The sequence below is a fragment of the Poecilia reticulata genome, linkage group LG20 (genome assembly GCF_000633615.1).
Source record: "Poecilia reticulata strain Guanapo linkage group LG20, Guppy_female_1.0+MT, whole genome shotgun sequence".
In the NCBI taxonomy this organism is placed as follows: domain Eukaryota; kingdom Metazoa; phylum Chordata; class Actinopteri; order Cyprinodontiformes; family Poeciliidae; genus Poecilia; species Poecilia reticulata.
The window spans coordinates 13,568,105-13,593,766 of record NC_024350.1 but is presented as its reverse complement, the minus strand read 5'-3'; the positions used below and the strand labels follow the sequence as shown (position 1 = coordinate 13,593,766).

General features: G+C 38.3%; 1 protein-coding gene across 2 annotated transcripts in view; it reads left to right on the top strand.

Moving 5' to 3' along the window:
• Positions 1-242: 242 nt before the first annotated feature.
• kcnb2b (potassium voltage-gated channel subfamily B member 2b) overlaps positions 243-25,662 on the top strand; it is a 105,054-nt gene continuing 79,634 nt past the window's right edge. The window contains exons 1-2 of one of the 2 annotated variants that reach the window (XM_008396376.2): positions 243-269; positions 5,204-5,904. In XM_008396376.2, the coding sequence (XP_008394598.1) occupies positions 5,320-5,904 (585 nt within the window). In that variant the 5' untranslated portion in view covers positions 243-269; positions 5,204-5,319. Of the gene's footprint in view, positions 270-3,846; positions 4,465-5,203; positions 5,905-25,662 lie in introns of those variants that run through there. The other variant, XM_008396375.2, reaches the window with a different exon arrangement.

Here is a 25,662-nt window from a genome sequence, read left to right as displayed (position 1 = left end):
ATCTGCTATTGTTTAGGCTTCCTTCTGGTTCCCGCTTTATTGTCCTCTCGTTCAGTTTGACGTTTACTTCCTTTCCCCAGCTGCTTGTCATCTCCTCATTAGTCTCACTCACTCCCTTCCCCAGCTGCTATTAGTTACTTTTAATTACTTCATTTGGCATTTTCACTATCTCTTCTGTATATCTACCTCCTGGACTCATTACTCCTCACTGGCTCCTTCCGTTACACTTTATTGTATGTTACATGCCATGTTCCTGGTTTCCTGTTTATGTAAGTTTTTATTATTATTATCTTCATTTAAACATAGCTCGCATAGCAATTCCCTCCTCCTGTCTCAATTTTGGTCCTGCTCCAAACAAACCAACCTTCACATAAGAACATACTCTATAGTACTGATATCAAATGTGCTTTTATGTAAAATAAGAAAAAAAAACACAAAATAATCATTTGTCGCTCAGATGTTTGGACACTTAATTACTTCATCTGTTTCCCCCCTAACATAAGTGGTTATTACCAAATAAATATTTTTTTCCAACTTTACTGCAAGCATTAAACTTTCAGTATAAAAACCAAAACTATCAACAAGAAACTTCTCAGAAATGGTGCAGCCTGGTCCCACTTTCTAGTGGAAGGAAAAGGGTTGTCCAAAACCTTTCAAGATTGCTTCAACACACAGAACTGTAGGAGAAAAACCCAAAGGCAAAATCCCCAGCTAAAAGAGCCTCAGGCTGATCTCAAGCACAGCTAAAGACGAACCACACTAAGCACAACACACTGAACCAAGTAGGACACCATGAAAGTGTTCATGTTCCAAGTGTTTCTGATTTTATATGTACATATTTTACATAACTTCAAACAAACTTAAGATATGTGTCTTTTAGATCACAGGCACTAAAACAGACAGCTTATAATTGGTAGATGATGGCAATCTTTGTTTGTATAGCTTGGATCTAATCATAAGCAATAATAATGCTTTGGGATTTTTTTTTCAAAAGACAAATATAAAACTTGAACTGCTAAAGTGAGTCAGAGAAACCGAAAACAAAACAAGGGAGGTAAAATTATGATTAGATGCTGTGATCCAGAGAGCAGTGTGACATTTGCAAAGGAGCTCTGTTTCACATTGACCGGTTGCTTTCTGCATGGTCAGGGGCATTTTTGATAGATATTCTGTGCCTGCTGGCTCTAAAACAACAAGTATGCTTCACAGTGAGCCCCTGTCAAAGTCCAACATATCTCAAACGAATGAGGCTTCCTATTTCAGCAAGAAAAAAAAGAAATTCAGTAAATACACAAAAAAAAAAGCAAGTAGCCAAAAACGTATCCAATGGACAAAATGGATGTGGTGGAAAATATTTACAATTATTTTCTATTGTGTAGCAATTAAAAACAAAACAACCTTGACCTTTAACGATTGCAAGCAAGCTTGGCCTTCATTTATTTATTTATTTTCTTATGTCATAAATCCCTTTTCTATGTTAACAAGTTGGTTGAAAAAATTACCATCCGAACACCAGAGGTCACGAAATCAAAATGAAACTGGCAACACTGACAAAAACAATTAAATAGGTGAATTTAAATAAAAAAACAGAGAAAAGAAGAACAGGGGAAATAAATGTAAAAAAAAAAACACGGGAAAAAATATTCCAGGATTCACAAGAGTGGTGTATGGCCTTTCATATAACAATGAAATACTTCGTCCATTAAACTTTTCTGTTCTTTTTAGTTCATTAGTCTCCCACAAAACGAGTCCTTTAAGACAGTCACCAAGTTTTATTTTTGAACATTCCTCGCACCACACCTCCACATTTAGCATGCTGTTTACCTATTACAGATAAGATACTGAGCACTAATAAAGCCCTCACAGAACCAAATTCTGCACATTCAAAGTTTTCCACTCAGCCAGCCTCCGTCAGCGATATTAAATTTAACTGTACAGCTAGTCCTAATCTAAATCCCACTGCCCAAGAATTGCAAGTTGTACAGAACCTGTGTCCATCCATACATTCTCATCTTTATTGAACTTTCGTGCCATTTAGACTTAAGTTTAATGATTCAAACACTCATTGCACTTGTGAGGCCACTGGAGGCTAATTGAAAAGAAAAAAAAAAAACAAAAAAAAAACGGCTGATTCAGTCATTCTGTTTCAGGGAATGACTGTGAAACTGTCGGCTAGCTGATTTAGCCGACAGGATATTAAACTCTATCTGGCTCTCCTGTCGAATTTGCCTCTTTAACATTATGCTACTATTTGGGTTGCTTTAGCAACAACCCACTCAAGCTCGCATGCCCACATACTAAGGGAAATGACAAAAAATAAATTAAAAATTTACATCTTCATCCGTTCAAACACTCCGGGAATAAAACGACATATTACAATTATTCCGATCCATTGCTAAGATAGTAATTATAGATATCACGCTGGTAAATAGAGTTATTCCACCCACACGGAAAGAAGATGCAAAAGCTGTCTTCAAGTCTCTGGAGAACCAGTGCATGCAGGCTGACATCCACAGAGGAGGGAGAGACATCTACTGCAAGCGTGTCCCACACTGCATGCTCCGAGTGCAAGAGAAGCTGCGGCGCTCACTTTGGTGATCATTTCCAGTGAAACATCAGAGCAACCTGGTATATCCTTGACTCATGGGATTGCCTGATTGGCTGCCAGGTTGATAATGAAAATTAATGAGAGTGGACACAGGCAATTACCCCTAATAATCTCTCTGTCGCCTAATGAACAACTGTTTCATCAGCAGTTTAGTTAATATCTTAAATTTCACAATCGGGGCTCGAGATTGCTACCCTTTTACCAGAATTGGGTGCTGCCATGTTAAATTATGTTCCGGATCGCAGGGGAAATTTAATATCCACATCACATCTTTTTCTAGCACCTGGTAATATAAGTAATAATGTTATATCTGGTGTGCTTTAGGTGACCTTTAATCACCAGAAGCTGATCGTGAGCCACAGAATAGTGACCTTCCAAACACGCAGTACCCGTGGGGTTTAGGACATGGGCAACACGAATACAAAGGGCTGGTTTAGTCAATGCAGCCTTATTGATTGTTTGTCAAAGGAAAGAAGGAACATGGAAGGCAAATCAATTACACATATGCAATTTGTAATTAAATTTCAACAAAACTGCTGAGGTGTGGAAAAAAGTCTTCAGTTGACATTTATGCTAGTCTGGTATCCATGCAAACTGAAGAAAGTAGATGCATAGACAGAATATAAAGAGTTGGGGAGGTTTAGTGGGACAGACAGACATAAAGAAATACGTAATTTTGAAGAAACGGCATCACAAAGACCAGGATGAGCCAGGAGTAAAGTTGTGGAGAAGTTTAAAGTAATTTTTTGCGCAAAAGAAACTAAATCCACAGCTTTGGGAACCCCAATAACAATTCAAACTGACTGTACTGATGCAAACAAAGACTAGGCAGAAACTTCAATCTAGAAAGTGACATACCCCAAATACCTTGCTGCATGTTTCCCCAACGCAATCTAGAGTTTTGGGAGACATAGAAGTTGAGGATCTAAACTGAATCTTAAGTTATTAGGAAGAGCAAAATAAAAAACGTACTCATTTGTTTTAGAGAAGATCCTTCACAGCTGTGCAGAAGGTACAGACTTTGCTCTGCATTTCGAATAGGAGCAACTCTACATTTCACGGTCATTAAACTGCTGAAGTCTTCTGCGGCAAAATGCGCCTCCATCATATGAAGAGGCATTGCGTTATGGTACACGCGGAAGGGTGTGTGTTTGTTATTTCGCTTAGTTTCCGCACATCTATATCTGCTCTAATCACACATGCGTGGTTTAGATTTTCTTGTATGTCGAACAATACAAATAAAACAACAAGCAACAGTTCTGCGAAGCATAATTCTTTTCGCTTAGGGTTGTTTTATTAAGTTCACTTGGGGAGAGCAACCTGCTGCCGCGCCGGGTGTGATTTGGTCATCACCTTTGTGATGCGGTGCAGCCTGTGCAGCGCGCGCCCCTCCGCTCCTCCTTTCTATAGTACACAGCGGGACACTCCGCAGTTCGCTCATCCCGCTCCTTCCCCTCGCCTTCTTTTTACGCGCTCGACGTCTCTGCATTGACAGCGCTTGAGAGAGCCAGTCTTCTCCAGAGCTTTTTAGGTGCTGGAAAGGCGCAGGACACTCAGCGTTCCGATGGCGAAGCGGTCCATGTGGTCGTTCGTAGAGAAGGATTGAAACCTTTTTTTTTTCTCTCTTTCTTTCTTTCTTTCTTTTTGTTTTCTCTCCCTCCACCTCTTTCTCTATCTGTGTTGTGTTTTCTCTTCACACTAATTTTCCACATAATGTGGGACGCGCGTTGTGTGCGCGGAGTGCTCCCCTCAGTCGTATCCGCCTAACTGAAGAGGGGATCCCGGCTCGTTTTTCCACCTCTGCTCCCTTAGGACACAGAGGAGTTTGCATGAAAAGGCTGGTTTACAGCGGCAAGGTGAGGCTGGCTATTTAATGCGACATTAATAACATTGTTAGCCTGTTGTTACTTTACACTGAGACCAAAAGGAATTTGTGAGCTGGAAGAGAACTGATACGGGAGGTAGGTGGTGGATTGTGAGGGGGCTCAGAGTGACTACTGAACACTTACAGTGTAACAGGTATGCTGCAGTGTACACACACACATTCACATATATATATATATATATATATATATATACACACACAAGTATGTGTATATATATATATATATATATAACACACACAAGTATGTGTATTTTTTTTTTTTTTCCCCACACACATAATATACCTTATGAAACAACAAGTCCTGAATCAAATTTGTTATTCAAAGTGACCAAGGCCAAATGTAACTAAGCTGAAAAAAGAAAACGCGACAGATGGATAATCTTCCAAAGTTTCTGCCACATTTACAGATAAATTTGTAAGGTTGAATTTTATTATGGTCTGTTATAAGAGTCACGCTGATGTGAGATTAAAACCTTACTATGAAGAAACATTGATGGATCATAAAGCAAAGCAGCTACCTTGACTGGTAAAGTGGAATCATTGATTCGGGCCAATGCTTTTTAAGAAATGTGATGAAAGAGATCAATAACACTGTGCAGCTGTCATAACGCTTGACTGGATGTCTGCAACCTGAAGGGAGGTACTCTATGTTGGATACGTTTAATTTCTTCTCTGTCTCAGGAGTTGTCTCTTTTGTTTGTTTTTTTCAGCCATGGAGGGACTTGCCTAAAGAGGATCCAACTTAAGTCAAAAGTTTCAGACTTTTTTCCTGGTTTTAGTCTTCGCCAGTTGTAAGATCTTCCAAGAAGTTTCCAGTTCCATTATTATGGCCGAGAAGCTTGGACCGGCGGGGCCTAAACCCAACAACGTCCGAACTGCCCCACCACTGCCCCCCGAGCCCATTGAGATCATCCGCACCAAAGCCAGATCGCGCAGGGTCCGCCTTAATGTTGGGGGTCTGAACCACGAGGTCTTGTGGCGGACCCTCGATCGCCTGCCCAGGACCCGGCTTGGCAAGCTCCGGGACTGCAACACCCATGAGTCCCTCATGGAGATCTGCGACGACTACAGCCTGAGCGAGAATGAGTACTTCTTTGACCGGCACCCGGGGGCCTTCACCTCCATCCTGAACTTCTACCGCACGGGCAAGCTGCACATGATGGAGGAAATGTGCGCCCTCTCGTTTGGCCAAGAGCTGGACTACTGGGGGATCGACGAGATCTACCTGGAGTCCTGTTGCCAGGCCCGCTACCACCAGAAGAAGGAGCAGATGAACGAGGAGCTGCGGAGGGAGGCTGAGACTTTGAGGGAACGAGAAGGAGAAGGAGAGTTTGATAACACCTGCTGCCCGGAGAAGAGGAGGAAACTGTGGGATCTCCTGGAGAAGCCCAGCTCCTCAGTGGCTGCCAAGGTAAGAATCCAAGACTAGAAAGTGAGATTGCACCGCCTGAGTCTCACATTTTCTGCTCACAATCAAAGCCAAACACTCTGGTTGCATAATAACACATTGCAGGCATGCTTGTTAAAGACCAACTCCCACGTGCGCTTCAAAACATGCTCATGAGTTCATCAGATTGAATCTGATATGGTCAGTAGAAACAGTGGCTAAGATGAAACAGTGAAGCTTTTATGAGTTTATGACTAAATGCAGAAGGCCAAAAAATATTTTCTTGTCATGCAACTTAACTTTATGTCCTTCATCAGAAGAGATTCATGTTTCTCTTCTGATGCGACATTGTTTCCAGTCAGTCTTAGTGGCTGGATGGTAGAACAGGATTTTCACAGGTGTATTATTGCCGTTCTAAGCATTTATTTGAGTTAAATTATATGATTTTATTGAAAACCAAGGTTCTCTGTCTACAAGACTGTTGTGTTAGTTGGTTCAATTTTCATTTCAATTTAAAATTCTCTTCCTAAAGACAGAATCTTAAATTTGATGCATTAGTTCTGATAAAAAAAACAGTTATTGAAAGTAGACTTCCCTTCTTATCATACCATACTGAGGATTGCTTATATGCCATTATAATCACCAGTTTTGTGTATATGTTTGCATGTGAAAGTCAGAAACTGTGCGACTACAACACCATCACCCTAAGAACTATCTCACGTAAGAAAAAAAATATGCTGAAGTTTTTTTTTTTGATAGAAGATTACTGTCTCCATTTTATTTTTACAATTTATTACTGAACTCACTAAATGCATCAAAAACCAAGATTTGCCATTGTGCAGGATGGAAAAAGTGATTATTCAGTTTGATGCATTTATTGAACAAGAAAAAAATGATCAATTATGGGGGGCTTTATGTGTTACTGGTCAATGCATTTTGTTTACATCTCTATTTAAACTGTGGGGGTGGGGGAGCAGCCAGCCTACATAGAATAATAAAGCAGATTGTATTCTGTTGTAGGGCTTTTTGATACTGGAAGCCCTGAATAAAATAAAAAAATATAAAACCGATTGATTTTTATAAACCTTTGGAATATTATATTTTTCTTAATTGCAAGAAGACTAGGTCTGATCTGTCATATGTTCTGTTTATTTGTAAAAAGAAGGGAGTTCTCCATTGTGATGCATTTAATGCGCAGGGAAAAGCTTGAGGGTCATAAACAATCACAACACCAAAATGCTCCATTCCACTCATCCATAACATAAAAAAAATAAATACAATGTTTATTTTAACATTTGCAACACAGAGATCTTTTTTTTTTCAACATTCACTAGTTGTGCAAGAAGAACAACAATTTCTTCTTGCACAACCCATTTGATCTGTTGTGATTTGTTGTGATTAGTGATCAGAGCTGATTAAGGAAAAAAAAAGACTGATTTCAATCTCTTGCCTATTGATCGGTGCATCTCTAGATCCTGCTCTTTTCTCTCTAAATGAACAGTGTATCTCTCGACTGTGCAACTTGGCAAAATGATATTAAAAACCTTTTGAGTCATTGGCCAAGAGTTAAAAGAAAAGATGTGACACTTCTCATTGGATGGAGATTAATTTTCTTATTATTGGCCATTATGCCGAGTGTTCCCCCTTCCTGCATTATTGGCATATTCCCTATTTTCTATGAATCAACCACTGGCGGTGACTGACAATGATCCTGTCTCAGCTTGATTACAGCATTCATCCTTTATAGGGAAGCCATGTATCATATGAATTAATTAGACAGAGACTGCCGATATCTAATTTAGGGCCTAACTCATGTGACAGCACTTGAGTAATTTGCTATGCTGTGCGATGTCTGAAGTGATTTACTCCTCAGTGGAGTTCTTTTTTTCTAGCCACATCTGTGTATTGCTGACTTGTACACTAGCATGAGGGGGGAAGCCCTTGGTTCATCGAAGGGAAATTCCATCCTAAATCAAATTGTATTAACATCCTGCTGACAGGGCTACGTGGAGAACCTGATCATGACTCCAGTAGCTCACGCTATCGGCAGCAGAAAGTCATACGGCAGAAGTACAGTGGTGGGGCCGCATACTTACAGCAGCTCTCTGAGTTCAGGGAAGCCTTTTACGGCTCATACGTCGTGCAGTGAGCTCTCTTGAAAGCTCCTGACTAAGGAAATGCCATTACTAAGTCCACTACAGTGCCACGTGCTTTCATACAGGCAACCAAAACTCTTTGTCAAATACAATTTGCCTTCTGGTACACACATTTCCCCTTTCCTAGTTTCTTTTATTTTCCTTTTACTCAGTCTTCTTAAGCCATTTGTGCCAGTTTTTGTGCTTTATGCCACCTACAGCCCTTTTGGCTCTTAAATGAAATGTAAGCATGAAAGTGGTGACCTTTTTCACGGGGTCAATTAAGCTATGATTTCATTCAACAAGGCTTTCATGGCCTTGGCTTTTAAACTGAAAAGATAGAAATCCAATACACGTATAAAACCTAGAAGCTAGAAGCTGTAGAAAGAGGTTCAGAGGAGAAACCGGCAGAACAATGCTTTGAGTGATTTACCCGGTGCAGTCATGTACATTCTGCTCAGGTTGCTGAGCTTGATGTTTGCAAACTTTTAGCAATGAATTATGAATGAAAGGGCAAAAAGAAAAATGCAGTAGGTTTTATGTGTAACTCTGTTTTATTTTCCTTTTGGGAGAAGACTGGGAATTTAAAAAGTTAATATGTCTAAAACTACCAAATGCCTGTTTTTGTGAAAAGTTTGAATTCTTGGGAAAGGAGAATAGTTTATCTACACATAAAGTCTTTTTTTTTTTTACATTTATCAAGTTTGAGTGGATGCCAGGTTTTGGGGTGGAAATTAAAAGGTGATTTTATTTATTTATTTATTTATTTATTTATTTATTTATTTATTTATTTATGTAGGTCCAAAAATTAAAATCCAAGTTAATTTATATACACTTGTTCAAAGAATTTCATAAAAAGAAAAAATATATATATATCTGAATTAGTACTTTTTTTATCAGTCACGAAGATAATTGGGGCTGCACAGTGGCGCAGTTGGTAGAGCTGTTGCCTTGCATCATGCATGGAGTTTGCATGTTCTCCCTGTGCATGCGTGGGTTTTCTCCAGGTACTCCGGTTTCCTCCCACAGTCCAAAAACATGACTATCAAGTTAATTGATCTCTCCAAATTGTCCCTAGGTGTGAGTGTGTGTGCATGGCTGTGTGTCTCTGTGTTGCCCTGCGACAGACTGGCGACCTGCCCAGGGTGACCCACCTCTCGCCCGGAACGTTAGCTGGAGATGGGCACCAGCACCCCTTCCAACCCCACTAAGGGACAAGGGTGCAAGGAAAATGGATGGACAAAGATAATTGGTTAAAAGAATATAGATAATTATGTTTTATTGCCTTTGGTCCTTGAGCTATAGCTTATAATATTCACATAGAATATTTTGTCCCTTGTACATTTGTGATTTTTGTTTTACAATGAGTAAAGGATGCAGTTGTACAAAAACTTATCAAGCTTAGGAGGCCGGTTGCGGTTGTGTCGTTGCTGTAACAGAATAAAACTGACATGATTTTGTTTGTAACTGGACCTTCTTTATTTTTATGCGAAATAAACTTTAGTCCATTTTTGGTTTACATATATTTGCTGGCCAATGTGAATGGAGATAGAGATGACAGGAGAACTGCAAAATATATTGTGAACCTAAAAAAAAACGTTTACTACAGTTGGCTGCAGTTACTAATAAGCTGTCTATATGTTTTAATACGCAATTAAATTTTTCAGTTAGAGCTATTAAGATTTTGGTGGCGCAAAGCATACATCCTTAATAAATTACATGACAAGATTCGGAACTGTAAACATCTTTAGGTCGCCTTATTGATATCAGGCTGCCCTAAGAAATAATAGCAAAGGATCCGTGAGCATTTTAAAGAGATCAGTGCTTCTTCCTTGCAGAGTCAGCCAGCCACACACACCCCCTCACACACCAGCCGTGTCCAGCCTTGTTCTTGCTCCTTAATGTGGATGTGCTCCATTACTCTCCTTTTTATCTAATAAGCTAGTCTAGCTGGTGGAAATAAGCAATGGGCCGGCATGGGCGCAGCCTTTTGCTGTTCGGCTCTGCCGTGCTTGGTCGCGGCCAAAGCCTCTCCGACCACAGACACTGTTGGCAAGCTCTTGTGTCATTTCTCAGGGGCGTTTGCTTCTGATCACGACGGCCTGCCTTCGTCCAACTGACTGTTATCTTCCACGCATAAATTCACTGAGCCAAAGCTTGTAGGTTCACTGATGTAGATGTGGAAGCTGGAAGAGACCAAGATGAGGAGAGGTTGTGTAAGGGGAAAAGATGTAAGAGCCCTTTAGTCCGCCTTGAGCCAAATTGTCTCCGAATTAAATTCAAGGAGCTGTTTTTAATCTTTTGCAAATTAAGTTACTATGAATCTTTATTTTTATACAAGTAGCATTCAAAAATAGCTCTCTGTTATGTTTTTTTTGCTATCTTTCTGTACATTTATGCGTTCAAATCCGATTTTGTACCATCCTTTATAGAATTTCACTAAAACTTGGTTATCTTTACGGAGAAGCTTAAGGTAACACAAGTCAATTGGAGTTATTGTCTTACCTGGCCTGAAGCGAGTCATCCTCATGTATTACAAGAGCACAGTTTAGGAGAAGCACACCTTCTTTCACCCCCAGTTGTTTCCTGGTTGCATAACCCTACCAACAGACCTCTAATCAGTACAGCCTAGCATTTAGGCACTAGCACCTAAATCCTCTTTACTCGCATTCATAATCAGATAAGAGAGAACCTCCTCGATTATAGGTAGCATGAGTTCTTATGGCCCCCGCATGGGAATTGAGGGAGCAGCATTTATCATCTGGATGTTCCGGGACACACTTAAAACCCATTCCCTCATATACCACTCGCTTTATTGTCCCCATATACGTCAGCTGCAAAGTGGAGATTTTTTAAAATTTGGATAATTTCTGTAAGGTTTTGGTTAAATTTAGAGAAACATAAGCCCTCAGGTTTTAGCTTTAGCCTCCAAACGGTTGTGACAAGGTGCTTTTTTTGTTGTTACATATTATACCTTCATCATTGTGAATTAATGCTATGGAAAAAAATAACTTATTTTATTAATTAATACTGTTGTGAATACCTACCACAACAAAACCACGTTGTCTTTGTGGTAATCAAACACATTCTGTGTAAAGCTGCTACTTGGCTCATTTCTACTTGATACCAGTTGCTACTTGTGTTTCTCTTGTTTTGTACAAGAAGGAAGTTTATTTAAAAATGGCAACTAAATTGAGAGAGTGTTTAATTCTATATTTTGAGTAAAGACTCAGAGTTTGACTTTAAATTTCCCATTGCAACTTACAATTGAGGTATAATTTAGCCCTTGCTAATCATGATGTCATTAGCTAAAAGAAACATGAATCATGCACTTGTGACAATCATTTCAAATGTAGCTGACATTGATTTGTAACAGAGTGACAGTCAACTTCATAGTTTTCTCACTCTCCATATTTGTGTCTGTGTGTAAACTATAATTATTAAAAATGGTAAATAGATGTGATACAGTGAAACCGTGGTATTTTTGCCCAAAATTGTCATGCTATTAATGTCAAACTAGAATAGATCAATAACGTATATTCTGTTCTTTTAATCTTATTGTAGCTCACTTCTTATTGTGGCTTAATATGGCACACAGAAGGAAAAATCCTAATCCGTCACCTTTTCCTTTTTTCTTTGTACAAATAAACAAAACCCATGCGTGGCATTGCGCATTATGATTCCACGTTGGATTTTGCATGCAGAGGAATTAACGTCAAGAAGCATCTCAGGTGTCTCAAAGGAGCCCACTGGACTGTCTTAGAGCTTATTGCACTTGACTGTGTGCATTATGATTCACAAATGGGGGCATCATTCGGTAAATCTTATGAGGTACAGCTAATCTTAAATATCCTCACTGTTAAAGAAGCAAAATGTGTGTGGGGGACGGAGAACATGTATGCTGATGAAGGAAAACTCTAGCATAAGTTTATTTTGTAAACAACACAACCAGTGTAAGCCAGGGCTAATGAGAGAGGCCAGATGGTGTTGGAGGCCAGGTTCTACGAGTAATTGCACCTGTCATCACTGGAGCATAACTACTGAGCATTTGCTAACTAAACACGCCTTTTGCTCCAGTATTACAACCCGAAAAATTATTTTCATGGATGATTTAGCTGTCTCAGAGCCCACATGGTTTGCTTTTCTTTAATACAGTCTTTAAAATAACTAACAACATATGGGGAAATGAAGAAGCAAAAATAAATATATTCATAACATTTTAGGAGGGAAAACAAAAAATGGTAATTTTGTATTGATTTATGTTTTATCTACATATAGATGAGTGACACAAATGCTTTCCATATCTACTGTAGAATGAAAATAACCAGAAAAGCATGATACACATCACTTTTTACCTACTTGATTTTTAGAGAATTTGATGACAGGGTGAAAAAAAATCAGTAAATGCAGACCAACTTATTTATAAATAGAAAATACTTATATTACCACATTTTTTGTGTAGTTCATGAGGGGATTCTAGAAAATTTGTTTAAATCATCAGTCAAAGAAGATAGAAAACTTCCCTGGAGAGTGTTCAAATTAAATCAATATCTGTTTAAAATTAGCTTTGGCACTTAAAGTACCCATAAAGTCAGCTACAAAATAGTCAAACCTGCAAACACGCAAAAAGCTTGATGCAGTGATATTTATCCAATGAGAACCTTACAACCGGTTTTATGGTAATCGGAAACTTTTTTGACAATTAGATTATTGCAGGCCATGAAAAATGGCAATGAAGGTTATATAACTCTTATACTGGGTAGTCAAGATTTCTTTCGTTTTTACTTTTTTTTAATTTCACTTAAACGTTTCAGATTATTAAAACTGATTCAGTAGACACAGTGGCTGTTTCGCAATATGAAAGGTTTTAGGTTTGTAAATGTGATTACCACTAAATAAAATTTAACCAATGTTTTCTTTTTGTCCATCACTATGAGCGCTTTTTTTCCCACTGCAGAATTGTTGGAATTTAGCCAGATTGGAGAGATTACAAGCATGACCCACTTGTTCACAGCACAGCATTTTATTTGGATTTGCTTTGACGGGGTCACTCCTAAACTTGAATTTAGTTTTATTTACTCAGGAATTCTTTGTGAGATACTCTAATTTGTTTGATGATTTTAAACATTTATGGACTAAAATGAAAAACAGAACGAATTAGTTCGGGGCACAGACTTTTCATGGCACTGATTAAAATCCACCAACAGTAGAAGGAAGATTCAGTTTCTTCACATGCTAAGTATCAGTTCACAACCTGTCCACCATGTCATTTTGTAAAGGCTTGGACGACCAGCAGAGCTTTACAGCTTGCCTGATCCTGAAGGCCAGACAACCTGACTGGAATATTCATTTCATTGAAAGTGATACTAGACAATAAAACTATAAAATTTGATGACGTTAAAATGTCAAAGCCCTTTTTAAGCGAGGATTGTTTTTATTTTAATCTCTCCTTTATATCCAGATTCCATTAGTTTGCACGGTTTACTTATTCAGCTAGCAAGAAAAGTAGACCAAACGGACCAAATGCTCTCAATCCACCTGCCATCAGAATAAGACATAAATCCCATTGAAGGCTAGCAGAGGCTCTGCGTGGACCCACAGCAAGTAGCAGTGCTGCCAGTTTGAGTGACACGCTGAGTAAGAGGCTAATGTGTTCCTTCCTCCTCCTGCCCCACTCGTCTCCTTGCCGTCCCCCTGATCATTGCTCCCTCTGCTGCCTCGAGGGACGTTCGTTCATCTCGCTCGCTGCCGTTTTCCCATCCCAGAAGGCATTGGGAAAAGCGTGAGATGGAAAGGAGAAAGGAGAGGGATGGGAGTTTAAATGAGTCATCATTCTAAATGCTGTGAACACCAGGTCTCCATTACATGCTTCAGCAATTTCTCTTCACACACTCTCAGCTCACAGCCAGCCTTCCACATCCATGCACATTCATACAGTATTACGTATATTATGAATTTACAGTGTGTAGTACACAAGCTGGTGCTCCCACTCGCTGAGGACACACACTGAAACATACAAACCCTTGAATATTGCTGAACTGGCTTTTTATAAGTACTACTACTACAACGCATCCGTTGCCATGCTGTGTTTTCTTTTCCTATTTCCATACTGTGTCTGTTTTTATATTCTTCAGTTTTCTCGACTTTCATTCTCCAGTAGTGCTCACGCAGTCATTCTGTACCCTCACTTCCACCACCTCAATGACAGTTCTCCACTACGTCTTAAGACTCCCTTTTCCACCTCTCATCTCTGTATTTTTCGTTTCCTGCACATTTCAGTCTTCAACTTTTTCGGAAAACTGAGTTATAGCACTTTTTGCTGCTTCATCTTGAGAGCTCTGACATGGGAGATCATTGATATTCATTGAAAGGTTCTCACATTTGACTCCTCATCAGTCTTGCCTTTGGTCGCAGGTGGATCGAGAAGTTTTTCAGTGGCCTCTTGGCCACCTTCTCTGGAGCTAGAAACGTGTTATTCTGAAAGCTTGATACATTATTTAATTTTACTTTGTCTTTACAAATATTTCATAATTATCATTTTTGACCTCTTTCATATTTTCCTCTGTTTTTGAAGAATCATGGGATTCTAGACAAAACAGATTTAATAACTATTCTGGACCAGTAGGGCGCAAGAGCATTGATATGTGATTACTGTCAAAAGGCTGTAATACCAATTCTTCACCAATAGGTGGTGACAAGGTTGACATTAACGACATCAGAACACAAAAGAAAAGGATCATGAATATAGCAAAATTGATAATAGGCTAAAGATGTTAAAAAATCAATTAAGAACAGATTTGTCTTCCAAAATACAACCATAGACGGAACACAGTTCTTTCCAGCACAGAAAATCATTGGCCTGAATGAAATTCACCTTGAGAAAATGTGCTTAATGGGACAAATCTCAATCGGAGCACAGAATGGAGATGAGAATGGGGTTGAATTGCATCAGCAGACAATGGTCAGGCTAACAATGGTGGAAAAACCCACAAAAAATGTTATAGACGATCCTGACTTTAATAATATACTCGGATCAATATGTTTAACTTATGCACAATGTGCACTTGGATTGTGTTCAACTCCAATCCACTCTTTCTGATGAACAGTTTAAAATAAATAAATGATTTATAAAGCATATGATTCACTGTTGAAAGAGCTGGGTTCAAAACGTTTTTCGAAGTTCTTAATGTTCCAAGTGATTTAAAGTACCTCACTTTAAATCACTTGGATTTAAAGTGAGGTACAACCTTAGTTTATAACAACTAAGGTTGTTATAAACTAAGGTTTATAACAACCTTAGTTGTTATAAAACTAAGGTTTTATAACAAAACCTTAGTTTTGTTATAAACGTTAGTAAAACAAGCCGAACACACGTTGAGCGTCTGAAGAGAGAACATGCCCTTTACATACATGTCCTTTAATTGAAATCCCTAGAGCCTCACTAAATAGTTAAAAATACTTTAGTAGGGGTTTTATTTTAAATTATTTTTGTTGTGCTGTAGGTTGCATTTTATACATATATTTAATATTTTAAAGGGCAAATCTTTAAATTGTATTTTGTGGTTTTTAAAACTTGAGAAAATTTACTGTAAAAATTAATAAATTGTCTATTTTGAAGTGGCCTTATTTAAATAATCAATTCATAAATATTAGGTGATACTTTAATTGACATATATAGTCTTTAGTGGCATCGTACTACATTCATCCATAGCTATTCTGTTATAGTTTTTCTCACTATAAGCTCTGTATATGGACAAGTAACACAAATTACGCACAACATCTCACTTTTACTAAGTGTCTGTGTTGGGTTGGATAGATTCTAAATCTATAAGGCTTTAGCCAGAGATATAATTTACAAACTAAATAGACAATGAAATGTATTGGTGGAGGTCATGCAAACTGAATATCCCCATGTTTAAAGCTGTATCCTTCACAGGTATGTTCAACCAAATAAATAATTTAGTTTCAGTGTACCACATTATAGAAACTGTTTATCAACTTAATTTTATTTCCGTATTCTGAAATATTTCGCTTTTATGGTTTCTGTGGCAACCAAGATGTGCAATGGTGATGTGCTGACACCCAGGGAGCATTTCCTCTCCATACTGGCTGTGTGATATGTACAGCAGCTGGTAACTCAGCCCCCACAACCAACCCCGGATGCAAATTTAAGGGAAGCGCTTTAGCTCGGTCTCATCAGTACTTTCAGTGGGTAAGCCTGTGATTGAATGGCCAGTTTTTAATGTTTTTAAAAAGTTGCTTGGCTTCTAGTGGTGTCATTTATAACAAATGGCTCTCAAACACACTGAAACGGGAGTAGTTCCTGGTCAGTGGTGCGGTGTTTTGATGAGTTCAAGCTGTTGTCTTTAGTGTAGCGGATCCAGCAGACGTCACTTCTACAGATTCCGTGACAGAAATGATGAAGTGAAATTGGCCTTTCTTGTGTCTCGGCTCTCTAGGCCAATAAGTGGATCAGAATGAGGGTTTGTTGGATTGAACAGATTAATTAAAAACCTCTGCAGTGTGAAGGAGCCTCCCAGGACATATGAAGGAACACTTGTTATCCTGACTGATACTGGGGAGCTGCGACAGAGGAAATGTATGTCACTGCATTTGCTTCCAATCGCCACACACCTCCACTTTCTGGTCCTCGCATTCACTCATCAATTTCCTTTTTTAGCTTCTCTGCTGGAGCATTTATTTCTCTGTTTTTCAGCACATTTGTTTTTTTTTTCTTGTGTAATCATGCTGTTGGCGTCACCGTGGGCAGAACTGCCAGCTGTTTGCCGTCTCCACGCACCCCAGGAAGTGACAGAGTAAATTATTATATCTCCTGCTCTTTGTTGTGGAACGTGATTCCTCTTGAGTCACCAGAGGGCCTCACTTCTGACCAAAGCAACTTACACATATAGTAATGCCCTTCATTTATTATTTCCCCCTACATGACATCCACAGTACTATTTCTTCAATCTTTTCTTTTTATTTCTGTTCAAACCTAAGGTATTAAAACATTTGCAATAAGTTTTTATAAATTATTCATTTTAATTTTAAATGTATTAACTATAGACAGATAAGAGTTGACCTTTTACATACATTTAAAATGTATATTTACAATTTCACATTTATTTTACATGTACCATTTTACATTCTGTCATTTTTTTCTTTTTGATTCTATAACTTTTTTATCCTATACTTATCCCTCTAAGTATCTTGAAAAGGATACATGACTGTTTTTTTTACATTATGAAATGTGATCAAAAGTGATGGAAAGTTTTTTGCTATGGCCGTCCAGTTTATTCTGTTTGTGTGGAGAGGAGAGCCAGCAGATGCAGAGCTGAGCATTTAAGCCAGGTACAGCAGGAATAACTGGACCTGCTGTTCAGCATTTTGTTCATTTTAATGACAATTGGCAAACAACTATAGGAAGTTTATGTGGTGCAAACCACATAATTACCTGTTAATGTGTTTTTGTTTTGTCTTGTTTTTACTGAAAACAGAAGGATTAGACATTTGAGCAACAAGTAATATTGATTGATGGATGAAGTATCAGGATGTTTATTTTTGGTAAACATCCTGATCCTCTTGGCTTCTTTAAATGTGGGATTGAATCATTCCTTGCAACTGGTAAGGGATTTATAAGAACTGCTTTTTGATAGATTATGACGCCAAATAAAACCGATTGTTTCCATACATTGATATCATTTGAAATGGACTCAACCTATATGCATCTGTGCCAATTAAATTCTGATAAGTAAGTGCTTCCCCAACTTGAACTGTCAAGTCATCCGTCTAGTCAGCCAAGGTGACAAGACGCAGCGATACTGTCCTTTTAGCTCACTGGTGCGATTGTAATCAGCTTAGAAGAGGACCTGACTAACCAGAGGGCAAACAGGGACAAAGACATGCACTCAGACCATGTGACCCATGACGGTGTCAGGATGCCGTGCAGTGGGCCAAAGGATCAACTTTTGACACACCTGAAATGTCACGCTGCTTTGTGGTTCACACCAGTGTTCACGTGCATATGTGATTTCAAACCACATTCTTTTGCCAAATGTATCATATGTTGTTGGCCTGTGTGTATCTATTATTGTATTAAGAATAATTGGTGTAGTATGAGACATTAGAGCATACATTGTGTATTTATTTGGTGTTACCCTCTCAAAAGGAATCTGCAATCCATCACATGAAAATCATGAAGGATTCTAGTCTTGTGGGCGCTGACATTTGGTTAAAGTCTTGCCAATCGATAGGGCAACACACAAGTATTGACCTGTGTGCTGAAAGGCCCGGCTGTCTCTTTTTATTTTAACCAAGAAGCCACTTTGGCCTTTCCCACTGACTTCTACCTCAGATTTGGGTGCATTTTATGTATTTGCTGTTTCTCTCCATAAACTACGTGCCACTTTCACTTTGTTTTGGTACTTTTGGGCGTGTTTGTGTCTGACCTTTGGTGACTCGCCGTTGAGTTTATCTTCTCTCCACCTTTCTCTGATTATCTATGTCTCTTGGGGAAACTCCACTCATTTAACCTTTTTCCTCTGCTCTCCATCTCCCTTTCTGTCCTGTAGACATTCAGCCTTGCTGCACCTTTTTCCCACTGAGGGTCTTTTACAAGAAAAAAACAAACAAAATTAAACTGCACTGATGGGGCATCCTGTAATGATTTGCGCCATGAGATCATTCCGGATAATCTTGATTTTTGGAGAAGAAGCAGCTGCAACAATATTTTTTTTCCTGTTGAAGTCTGTTTTATGTAATACCAGGTATTGAATCTATGCTCTGTTGTTGTTGTACTCAGTTTGATGACAAAGGGTTTAAGGAAATTTTCGACAATATAATTATAATGTAAGCATGGAATCAGGGTTATGTAACTTCAATAAATATGACTGACCAGTAGAAGATCAGTTCTTTACTACTTTCAAGATGTGGCCCAGATCTGAGGATCATGTCACTCATTGGTAGACTGTTTACAAAAACCAGTGGCATTTTCTTGGTTACTATTACTAATTCAAGCCAGCGTCTCTGTATTGTATAGGTTCAAATACTAAAGCAATTGTTACTACACAGCGATACTAGAGCATTTTGTGAGTCCCTGGATTAATGTAATACAATCCATTGGTGGGGGTGGGGAGTGGTCCAGTTAACCTCTAATTGGACAGCAGGAGGGCTAAATTCATGCTCAAGTCAGACACTTTATGCAAAAGAGGCTCGTGTTCTACTTTTAAGTATTGAAGAGTTTTCTAGCATTTCTTTAAAATTTTAGAGAGCGGCCTTTGATTGTTTTGTGCTTAATTAGACCGAGCTATCTTTGCTACGATGGATCCTTCATTAGTATTCATTCAGGCAATAAACACTGCTTTGTTCCTAAGATCCAAGGCCTTTTTTAAACTTTAAAAGATTAAATAGACTTTTAATCTTTAAAAGATTAAATTAAACAAGGTTAAATTTGAGTGGAGAGATGCAATAACGACCCCCCAAAAATTCTACAAAAGCCAACCAATGTGCATAGAAATGGCCTGTAGAAATATTTCTCAGCTCACCGATTTGGTCAGTTAAACCAAATTGTAAAGAGCTCAATATTTCAGCTCTTTTGAACGCTACTATATTTGGAGGTACCAATTGGTCTCCATTGGTACGGCAGCTATTGAACATTTTTAATATTTTAATAGTACGGTTTGAGGGTACTTTGTAGAGTACTTTAGATCTTTTTTTTTATTTCCAGACAGGCAGTTGAGTATAAACTAATTTCTTATAAATACCCTGGATAAAATATGACCCTTTCTGCTTGAGGGAAAGTTAAACTTAGAGAAGCCTTGCATGCATTAAATCGCATACTGTATACAAAAACAGTGGAAGTGAGTCATACATCATACACTCTTCTAAAGTAAACTACGTTTGGACTGTCCCAGTTATTTTCCATTACATTTGCTTTGCATTGGCAGTCCAAACCCTGCACGAGTTTTGCCCCTCACCCACACTTACACCACCGATGCTGGCAACTGTTTCTGGCTGGGACTCAAATAAAGATTTTTGAAGTATACTTGTTTTGTAATAAATCCCTCTTAAGTAGTGTGACAATATCTAAAGGCCACCTGAGACTCTTAAGCATCCTTAGCTTTTGCCTCCTGCTACGAAGTAATGAATAAGGTGTCTGAATGCGAATAATACACTTATGTTGATGGATGACTGTTGATACGGTACAAAGGAGCACATGCCTTTGTCACGTTTTCCAGTGTTGCTGCTCCCGTCTTTTTAAGTGGCCATTTCCTCCAGCTTGTCCCACTTAAATGATCCTAATAATATCTCTTCAACACTGCGTTAGTGCTGCAATTACGAACATGTTATGCTACAGACAGACTTAGGAAATCTCGGCATTAAAATTCTTACCGTGAGGTATCTTTAAAATACAAGCTTAACTCTTAAAAAGTCATCTTGTCTGCAGTCCCAGTATGCTATGTAATCACAATGGTCATGGCTAAACACCAAACAGTTATGAGGCAGATAATAAAAGCTGTAAATCACAATTTTTCTCTTTGGCTAGTCTAAACAAGATGAGAAGGTTACATTTAACCACATATCTGAATTGTGATGGGGTAAAGCTTAATACGAGTTAATAATATAGAGCAATAAATCATACTCTCTTGGGTGCACAGCTCATCTCTTATTACTTCAAAGTGGATTCACTCCTTTTTTTTTACTTGTCACTGCTAAAGAAAACATAACTTTAATCTTAAAATTCAGCAAGGATCATATAGCGTTTGCAAAGTCATCATGTTCTTCTGTGACCTTTTGCCTGTGTAAGCATGTTTTCGCTCAAACACTACGAATAAGCTTCTTGTATTAAATCCACAGAAATAATAAAAGTCGTAGATGCTTGTTATTCAGTTTCATCCCTGAAAAAGTATAGTTTTCTTTTTCTCTTTGCTCTTATGTCAGTATTTGCATCACAATTCCTAACAAAAGTATCTACACCCTTTGGTGCAGATAGTGTGTTGTGCCTTAGGAATGGGTCATATAAACTTTTTTGATCACAGTAATTTGAGGCATTTATTGTGATGGAAATTGAGGTGATTCGGAAAGGTTTTGAAAAAAATGAAACAGACTTTCTTGGCTGCGTTGTCAACCATAAACATGAATCCTGACCTTTAACAAAAAAATTAATAAAAATCCCTCAAAACAAAACAAAACAAAAAAACCTACTCATCAATAGGCTACGTTAGTACACAAATTATATCAACATGGGACAGTTATTGTATTTCTTCTTATTTTCAAATATGGTGATATTTGACAATTTTCTCATTGAATGTATATTGAAAAAAAACATTGAATTACCAACCTTGGTCTCCATGACTACCAGTAGCTGTGCCCCTGATGTGTATTCAGTCTCCTTTTCTCTGGTACTTATAAATAAAATCCATGGTCCACGGTAACCTTAGAGAAACTCGGGTAGATTAAGGTGTTAGAAGGAGACAGTCAATCCAGACCTAAATCCAGTTGAGAATCAGTAGCAAGACTTGAATATTAATCTTTATAAACAGTATACCTCCAGTCTGACTCCCATTGAACCATTTGCAGCTGTCACTGCAGCAAAAACAGCTGCTTCAAAGTATTGACCTGGTGGATTTGAATACAGCAACACAACATTCAGATTTCTATTTGTAGAACAAAGAAAGAAAAAAAAACAGTATTGGTCTACACCAAATAAGCCAAATTGTGTATGTATAGTGACAAAAGGTGGAAACAGTCCAAGAACATTGATACAAAGTTTTTTTTTTTTTTTTTTTTTTTTTTGCAAAGCGCTGAAAATCCTTTTATACAGATAACTCTTCCCCGAGTTAGAGCACATCACATGCGTCACATGCCTCAGCAGTGGAAAGTTGTGTCATAGGAATGCTGTTTATGTTAAAAGGTTTAATAGTTTAAAACTTGAATAAATATTAATTTCAAAATGTCTAACATTTTGACATGCTCAAGAGATGCAGCAGTTTAATCTCCATAGGGAAGTCCGTGTCACTGGATGCAAAAAAAAAGTCTACATATTAGTCTCTTCTAATTGAAAGCCCGAGTCTGTCTTCTTGAAAGGATTAACTGTGGCAAAGGGAGATATAAACCCAACCTCCTGTCTATCTGACAAACAGACACACCCTCCAACCTGATGTGCTGCTACCCTAATCCCCTTTGACGACACCACAAAGTCTGAGGACAGAAATTAACAGTCCGGCTACGCAGCGTCCTCCCTGCAACGTGCAGCACCTGTCTGTCATTCCCGCAACCGCAAGCTCATGACGGCACGGAGAATCAATTAGAATTGCTGACATATATCTGATTAAGGCTAAACAGGGCCAAAGGCGGGCTCATTAAATGTTTTTTTCTGTTTGGTTACTGCGATAGAGGTCAAAGAAGAGGCTTATTGGGGGAGTGGGGGTGGATTGCGGAGGCTCAAAACTTAATCTGGAGCAATAGGCTTCTCTTTTTCTATTCTAAACAAGCAATCTAAGTAGATGAAAAGAATAGCATGAGCTGGATATCAAATGGTTTTTTCCCTTTAATTTAAAGCAGATGTAATTATTTTTTACAAAGAAAACAATTGTCCTTATCAGCATATATGCAATGAAAGAAAAAAATTACCAAACATCTCCATTAATAGTGATGTTTTTATTGCTCTTCCTTTACATTGCTTGTTGCATGACAAGTAAACATGTAGCATGGCAGTAACAATAAAACATTTTTGCTACATGCTGAATCTATTAACTTAATCATTTACACAGAAGATCTACATTTATTATTTTAAGATTTTTTTAAACTTGAGTCTCCAACTTCAATTCGAGTCTTTACAAATCTTCACGTTCAAAGCAGACTCAAGACACTATCTCTGTGCCGCGTCTGTGCAGGACATCTTTCAAAAATTAAACCACACAATTGTCATTTGTTCAGAGTTCACATAAACTTTAAGTATAACTCATTAATACAAGAGCATAGTAATGAACTACACAAGTGGGTTCACAAATTAATCTTCTATCCTCACATAGCTCAGTCATTATTCTGTTACCCAACATATGTTTAAGCCCTTTTTGAATGCAAAGCGCCATTGCAACTGGATTTAGATCAATTTTAGTTCCCTGACATCCTCAACTGTAACTTTGTTTTAAAGCTTGATAAATCAGTGTTATGTAATGGATGCACACAGAGAAGTTATGTGTCTGATGTCTCTGCAGCTTCACACATGCTGCAGCGGTAAAGCACCATCCCATCCACATTCATAAGTGTGCTGGAGTTTGTGGAGAAGTAAACGGGGAAGAGTTGATTCCTGCTGTATCTTACCACCACAATATCAGCTGCTGGCAGACGGTTCAGTCACACTGAGAGCCCCTGAAAAGGAGGAGCCTGTTATTAAACGCTATATTACAGATGCAACAAGCTTTCCCGGCACTTATTAGAATCTAAAAGCTCCTAAGCTGCTGCCCTAAATTTGTCATAGCCACAGACTTATCAGTAATATAACTGCTTTGTGTAAATGCAGCAGTAACGGTCTAATATTTCAAACTGCTTTGTCCTCAAAGACTTGTATGTGTGTATGACCAGATGTGTTTCCGTTAATACAGGCTGACATTTTTGCCTCCTTTAAATAATGTAACCTCAATAACTGCGGTAAATGACATTGCACTGTGTTAGAAGAATCTTTCTACTTGTTGCCTCAGGTCCTCGTGCTAAAAGACGCAGACTCCACAGCCTGAAGATTAATTTAATGCACACTGCATGTGCTGTATGTGTGTGTAAACTGTGTGTGCCTGTGTGTAGGAGTGAAACTGCAGCTCACTGCAGGCAGCTGTGCAGAACACTGCATGGACAGCACCATGCGACGCACGTTGCTCTGGAGAACACGTGACTCACCATTCACAAAAATGCATTAAAAACTACATCCATCGGTGGTACATGTCAAATAAATCCCCACCTTAATTCTTGAATCCTTACGTTCTAGATTAAAATGAACTTTTGCTCGCCTAACATTTCCCTTCTTCTGCCTTGAATCGTGCGCTAATGAAATCACCAGTCTTATAAACTTTGCATATTTGCTCCTTGCTCTCATTTATTTCCGGAAGCACCAGCAGAACTCCACTTTCAAGGAGGTGTTAGTAAGAGGGATGTAGTTTGATATGAAATATTGATAGACGGAACATTTGGTTGAATTGCAACAAAGTGCTCACAGACACAGAAGTGAAGCTTTGGACTGAGAGAGACTAAAAAAAAAAGGAAAAGAAAAATTGAGCAAAAAGAGGGAGATGCTGGCGCCAGAGAGAGGGAGGGAGAAGAGCGGCACTATGACAGTGTAACAGACTGCAGCAGGTGGAGGAATAAAAGCCTATTATAAAGATGAGTGGTAGTCACAGCTTCACAGTGGTTATGGTTGTGCCTGGAACAAGGCTCTATATGATTTTTCTGATAACTCATCTCCTTCTGCCTGCAGCAGAATACCTCACAGAGTGTTTAAGATTCCTCCCCTGCGACTACACATTGGACTGCACAATTCCACTTCTAAATGTTTCGAATTAATTTCTTCTTAATGATTTTCAAAGTTATGTCTTTATTGACTGCAGTGAAATGACATGAAGTTGTGCTGGCAGTGACTGCAAAAAGTATATGTTTAGCGATCAGCCATGTTCAACCTTTATCTCAAAGCACATGTTCTGCTTTTGGCTTCTTCTGTAACTTTTAGGATGTGCATGATTTTTTTTTTCCCTGTATGATTTTTCCCAAATGTATTAGTTTGGACTAAATTTTTTTGTGCCTAACCAGCCTTTATGGCTTCTCCTAAATTGAAGCTTAGCTCTTAAGTTGTGCCCAATGTGCTTGTGTGAGATGTATTTGCATTTAGCTGATTGTGCAGAAAGTGTAACAGGGTATGATTTACAGAAGTAACAAACAACAAGCTCTGTAGCCACAATGTAAAAACAAATTCAGTATTTGAGTCAGTTTGGTTGTCAGATGACTATTATGTGCGGAAAACGTTAATAATCATACGTAATCACAGACTAAAGATTAATTTAATGCACACGATTATTAACCATCTCAGTTTTTTTTTGTCAAGATAAACTGAGAAGTTTTTTTCTTCTCATATAATTTTTTTCTTTACCATATCACGTTTTGATCGCCAGTCAAAACGTGATATGGTAAAGAACGCACTGTTGAAATCTGCTGGTTCAAAACTTTATTGCAGTCCAAAAATAATTATTCATGATTTTCTTTCTTATTTTTTTCTATTTTTCATCCTCTACATTTCTTTTAAGCACACTGCTTCTATGCGTTTTTTTTCTTTTTTTGGCACTTAAATGCTTCCACCTACTTACCCACCTACTGTTCCTTACTCTTTTATCCAGCAGAAAAAATAAATCTGCTTTGTGTATTGTGCAAACCCACCCTTCAGAGATACTGCTCAGACATGTAAGGTATACGTCGTATACGTCGTATTTTTGCAAGATCACATTGAGATAACTCATTCTTCAGTTTGCATTGAGTATAAATTGGGTCTGTAACTTGCAGCTCGGAAGTCACAAGAAGCTCTTTGGGCCTTTTAAAATGACTCTTAATAACTTTTGCTGATAATGATACAGAAACAAAATTAAAAAAATAAAAAATAATATAAAAT